General features: G+C 39.4%; 1 protein-coding gene across 1 annotated transcript; it reads left to right on the top strand.

The window, feature by feature from the left end:
* Positions 1–952: 952 nt before the first annotated feature.
* On the top strand, positions 953–5,052 carry txnl1 (thioredoxin-like 1). Its single transcript, XM_047329501.1, has 8 exons — positions 953–1,214; positions 2,991–3,087; positions 3,283–3,456; positions 3,631–3,753; positions 3,962–4,031; positions 4,150–4,322; positions 4,493–4,597; positions 4,720–5,052. The coding sequence occupies exons 1-8, from the start codon at positions 1,117–1,119 to the stop codon at positions 4,747–4,749; spliced, it is 870 nt and encodes a 289-aa protein (XP_047185457.1). The 5' UTR covers positions 953–1,116; the 3' UTR covers positions 4,750–5,052.
* The last annotated feature ends 1,079 nt before the right edge of the window (positions 5,053–6,131 follow it).

Here is a 6,131-nt window from a genome sequence, read left to right as displayed (position 1 = left end):
TAATTGATTTTCTCAATGAAACCAGGTGATGCCAGGTCTTTTATTTTTCATTTTTACTGACAATAGGCGTATACATGGGAACTTTGATGACATATAATACACGCACGTTTTAAATTGATTTAATTTAAATGTTTTAAATTTGAATTTATACATATTCTAGCCACTTTAGGCAGGAACATTTCAAATATATAAAAAACAGAGTGAGTATGATTATTACAGCGTAAATGTTTAGATAACAAATGATCTAAATTTGAAATACATACATATAAATTGCCCCAAATGTAATAGATGGATAAATAGATAGACAGATGTAAGGATGGATGGATGGATGGATGGATGGATAGATAATAATAATAATAATAATAATAATAATAATAATAATAATAATAATAATAATAATACATTTCATTTATAGAGATAGATAGATAGATAGATGGATAGATAGATAGACAGATAGATAGATAGATAAATGCGTAGATAGATAGATAGATAGATAGATAGATTTATTTATTTATTTTATTTATCTCAAACCCGTGAAATTCTGGTGTAGCAGCAGCAGGTATTAGGGACATCTTACAAAATATGAAAACATGAGAAATGTAAAAAAAGTTTACAAAAAAAAAAAAAATATATATATATATATATATAGGACCTCAAAACCATACAAGTAAGGAATATAAATGGAATATAAATAGTACTTTTACTGTAATCAAAGACCTGTATTTGGAAACTGTAGGGGGAAAGCATTGAGAAGACTAAATAATATAAATAGATTTAGTCACGTTTTTTATTTCATTATTTAATTTGATAGAAATGTCGATTTAAATGTTTTCACCTCTGGGGGCAGTGGAGTGCACAGGGAGCATCCAAGCTGCCAAAAGCTGACGAAGAAGAAAAAAAAAAAGAAGAAAAAAAAAACTCCTGTTCCTGTTGTGTGTTGACCAATCAGGAGTCCACTTCCTGCATTGGCTCACTGTGCTGTAGTGCGGCTCAGACTCACTGCGGACGAGCTAGCAGCTAACACCCCGACAGAAAGCTACAAACACAGTCCGTTTAGACCACCAGTTCCCCCGCGTCCTCGTCGCTGAACGTCGCCCAGGCCGCAGAGTCCAAACCATGGTCGGCGTCAAAGTGATCGGGAGCGACCCGGACTTCCAGCAGGAGCTAACGTCCGCCGGCTCCCGGCTCTCCGTGGTGAAGTTCACAATGGCTGGGTGAGCCTCCAAAACCCCCGGCGTCGAGGCCGCGCTGTGTGTTTCCTCCGGGCTCGGTTCGCCGGATTCCGTGGAACCGAGCCCGGAGCTCGTCGTGGTGCCGATCTGTAGAGTTGACAAGAGCCCGGTTGTTTTGACCGGAAAGCGGCTTGTTCAATGCTAGGTTAGCATGCTAGGTTAGCATGCTAACGTTAGCCGTGTTGCTTACAATGACATAGCAGTATTACAGTAACTTCGCTGTTATGGTGTCGTATTATAATTAAAGGTATAGTGCGATATATGAATCAGTCTGTCATCATTAACATTGATACAAAAACATTCAAGTTACTACCAATATATCGCCAACTTAAAAATCATTAAGTGGTACATATTAGCCTCCATAATATTTAATCCCTATATGGTCATGACTGTACTCTTTGTATTTTATGACAGCAGACACTTTCTAACCTAACCCCAAAGTTTAAGCTAGCAGAGGAAACTGTTAGCATTTATATATTTTTATATTTTTTGTTATAAAAAGACTGTACAACCAGCACTGCTCTCAGTAGAACACACACACACACACACACACACACACACACAAGCACAAGACTCAACTATTGTAACAATAATTCACTGGTACACTTATAGTACAATTAACAAACTGTGCAATATGTATATTTATTCTCCATGTGTAACTATTGCTACTGCTCTGTATATAGTATTTATATATCTTTTTTATATTTTGTCATATTTTGCACATACTTATTGCTTTTTTAAATTTCTTCCTATATTCTTCTGTCCACTTTGCTGCTGTAATGTCCAAATTTCCCCATTGTGTGACGAGTAAATGTATATCTTATCTCATCTTATATCATAATGTCAGCAACTTTGTGGGTTTTATTATGTTTGGTGAGAGGATTTGATATATATCATTATCATTTTGAAACTGCCAGGTTGAATCAAGCTCACCGCCACACCGGTGACATCTTAGAATACGTAGCCTGGTTAAATCTCCATTGTTAAATCATAAAATATTAGCTTCATGGAGGTTTATTACATCAGCAAACATGCTAGCTGATAAGTAACAAGAGTGTCTTCATCTCGTAATCTGTCCACTAGAGACGCTGTCAAGTTTATTCCTCAGCCGTAAAAATATCCCACTCAGTGTATATTAATATTAGAGCCCGACTGATATGGATTTTTGGGGAGATGATATCGATATTAGGGAGCACAAGATTTGCGATACGATACACCAGTCGTTATCAAACCTACAAAGAAATGTAATTGTGGCTGTATATTTTATTTTATCATGAATAACTATGAATACCAATATAACACAAATACATCCAAATATGTAGAACTTGAATTAAGATAATAAACATTCATTTATTTTATGTGAATTTAAACGGTCGGGCTGTAATTCTTATTAGTTTTTAATTTCGTATATTTCAGTGTTGATAGTTTTTTGGCATTACTTAAAAATGCAGTTTCACCTGCTAACAACTTACTTTAGATGTAATAATAATATTGTAAATAATAGTTTTGAAGACTGTTGGGTACTAAGAGCTCATGCATACAGACGGGTCAGGTTCATACTTCTGTCACTGTTCTTCTGCCTCAAACCAAAAGTGCAGACGCCCCGAATTATTCTGTGTGCTAAAATAAACAACTGTGAAAAGATGAAAATCTGCTCGCTAAAGTTTTGCATTAACTCGAAATGATTCAGTAAATATTAAATCTTTCCACTTGAGGTACCCGAGCAGATCACTAACGCCCTGTCCTCCGCCTCCTCAGGTGTCGGCCCTGCATCACGATAGCTCCGGCTTTCAACGCGTTGAGTAACAAGCACCCACAGGTGGTTTTCCTCGAAGTTGATGTCCGCGTGTGTCAGGTGAGTCTGAACTGTACGGGGTTAAACGAGGAACAGTAAGAGTTTTTAAGTTTTCACTTCTGTAAATGAGTCTTTGTTAACATGCCAAATAAATCTACATGAGAAATAGAAGCTAAGTAAATTTGTAGAAAAGAAAAAAAAACGGTGAGCAGGCGAACTCCTCTATAAAAAACGTTCATTTTCTCTTTCTCTCAGTCGACGGCGGCGACCAACAACATCTCAGCCACGCCGACGTTCTTGTTCTTCAGGAACCACGTTCGGGTGGACCAGTATCAGGGGGCGGACGCCGCGGGCCTGGAGGAGAAGATCAAACAGCACACGGAGAACGACCCCGGAAACAGCGAGGACTCCGACATCCCAAAGGGATACGTGAGTTGGAAAAACGTTCCTGGCGCCGATGCCTGATTCTTTAGGATGTGTGTATCTTGGGAGTTGGGAACAGAAGTGTTGCTGTGAACCAGGGAGAATATGAATGCGTGAAAGGAACATTCAGGTCTGACACAGAGCCTGGAGGTGACTCTGTCTCGTCTGGTTTCCTTGCAGATGGACCTCATGCCTTTTGTCAATAAAGCCGGCTGCGAGTGCCTCAATGAGAGCGACGACTGTGGCTTCGACAACTGCCTAGTCAAAGACTCCTCCTACCTGGAGTCCGACTGCGACGAACAGGTATGAGCTGTCGGCACGTTCGTTTATTTACCGTCGCAGAAATGTGCAAGTGGTAAGATTCAGCTGCCCCTTCTTGTCGCCTTAAGCTCACTGTGGCTGCTTTTAGGCAGGCACTTGAAGTCCGCACATTTTGTTTTAGTTTTTTATGAGTTGTCTTTTTTTTTTGTGTAATAATTTTGCCGTTCCTTTTTTTTTTAATCCTTTCTAGTTGCTGATAACTATGTCCTTCAACCAGCCGGTGAAACTCTTCTCTATGAAGCTACTGTCGTCAGATTTTGGTGAGTTTTAATTCTGCATCTTTTACTAATCTGAATCACCCATCTCTACTCAGCCCGATTACGTAACTTTGTGTCCTTTTTTCCCCGCCGCTCCTTCCTCCCTCGTCTCTCGTTGCAGCCCAGGCCCCGAAGGTGCTGAAGGTTTTCATCAACCTCCCCCGGTCAATGAGTTTTGACGACGCCGAGCGGAGCGAAGCCACCCAGGCTCTGGAGCTGTCGGAGGAGGACTACAAAGAGGACAGGTTGATTCCCCTGCGCTACGTCAAGTTTCAGAACGTGCAGAGCGTTACGGTAAAGACCCCGCCAGGCAACATCGTCCTCGTCCTGTCGTCATGTGCAGCAAAAGTGACGTTGGAGTGAAGCTGTCCTCTTAGTTTGTTGTCTATGCTAAAATGGTGGCAGCATTAAAAAAAAAACCTTGAAGTTTAATTGTTTTTACTCCGTTTTTGTTTTTCTACCAGTTGTTCGTCAAGTCGAACCAAGGAGACGAGGAGACGACAAAGATCAACTACCTGACGTTCGTCGGCACCCCGGTACAGGCCACCAACATGAACGATTTCAAACGGGTACGGAGCAGCGTGTGTGCGTGTGTGCGCGTGTGCGCGTGTGCGCGCGTGTGTGTGTGTGTGTGTGTGTGTGTGTGAGTGTGAGAGAGAGTGAGAGATCATTATATTCTTGTTCCTTGCAGGTCGTGGGGAAGAAGGGAGAGAGTCACTGAAGAAAAGAAGAGGTGGAAGAGAACAGGAGGAGGCTACAGACACTTAGGAGGACTTTCACTCTGCCAAAGCTGCCACACACTCTACAGACACACACACACACACACACACACACACACACACACACACACACACACACACACACACACACACACACACACACACACACACACACACGCACGCCTCCAGCCATCCTCCTCGTACTCTGAATCGATTCTCCGTCTGATTTGGAGTCTACAAATCATTTGTATTGTAATTCTGATGAAAATCACTGTAAATAAAACACGATTCCTTTTTCAAAGGCATGTGTGTCACTTCTGCTCTTTGTGGGAGGAGGAGGGGGAGGGTCCTGCAAACGTGAAAGACAAAAAGCACGAATAAGCTTTTCCAGATCAGGAATAAGACGGAGCCGCTTCGACTTGGAAGCGAGATTTCTTTGATGAAAGTATCAAAGATTGAAATTAGGTTTTTTTGACACGAGCTTCAAAATTTAGTTGTGAATGAAACATGTTACTGAGGGTGGACCAATAAACAGTTGTAGTAGTTAACCTGGGGGCCGAAGATTACTTCTGTCTTATATTTCAATGTCTAACTGAGGTGACGGGATCATCGTAGACAAACTGGTTCCATGTGATGTAAACCAGCTACTGCGCAGATTGAACTGCTGTGAACGAATCAACGGTGCGGCGTTCATTTACAAATTTTCAATGCAAAAAAAAAAAAGCATAGTTGAAAGTGTTTTTCTCTTTAAAACTGTCACCTGTGAAAAAACAATGTTGAAGCAACTGGACGTTTTTATTCTTGTGAAATCATACGATGCATATGGAAATGATTACCTCATATCAAATTCCACAGACACTAAAATTGTATATTATATAATGTATTAGTTAGTACAAGATATACATATATATATATATTTGAATCTGTCAATGATTCCTAAAAGGGTCGTTATCAAACCTTTATGACAAAAATGTAATTGAGGCTTGATATTTAAGTTTAACAATAAACTTTTTATCATGAACAACTATAACTTTAAATTGAAAAAAATTACAAATGCAACCCTATAAATAGAATTTTAATGAAGAAAATAAACATTTATTTTTTCCTGAAATGTAAAACACGAATGCAACATTTAACGGCTCATATCAGTTGGCAGATAATATCGTGTTGCGCTCTATAAATACTATATACATCCCCATTTATGGACTGTACTCTTCACATAACAAATGCTGTGGAAGTATTTAAAAAAAAAATCCATGTCAAAAGAACTTAACATACTTATGTCTGACTTATTCTAGCCCTTTTTTATTTTTTTTTATTTAGTACTGTTATCATTATTTTATTTTATTGACTTCATTCATGTACATTTAAATAAAGTTTTTCT

The sequence above is a fragment of the Scophthalmus maximus genome, chromosome 20 (assembly GCF_022379125.1).
Source record: "Scophthalmus maximus strain ysfricsl-2021 chromosome 20, ASM2237912v1, whole genome shotgun sequence".
NCBI classification, from domain to species: domain Eukaryota; kingdom Metazoa; phylum Chordata; class Actinopteri; order Pleuronectiformes; family Scophthalmidae; genus Scophthalmus; species Scophthalmus maximus.
The sequence above is the reverse complement of the archived record's forward strand: the minus strand, read 5'-3'. Positions and strand labels throughout refer to the sequence as shown.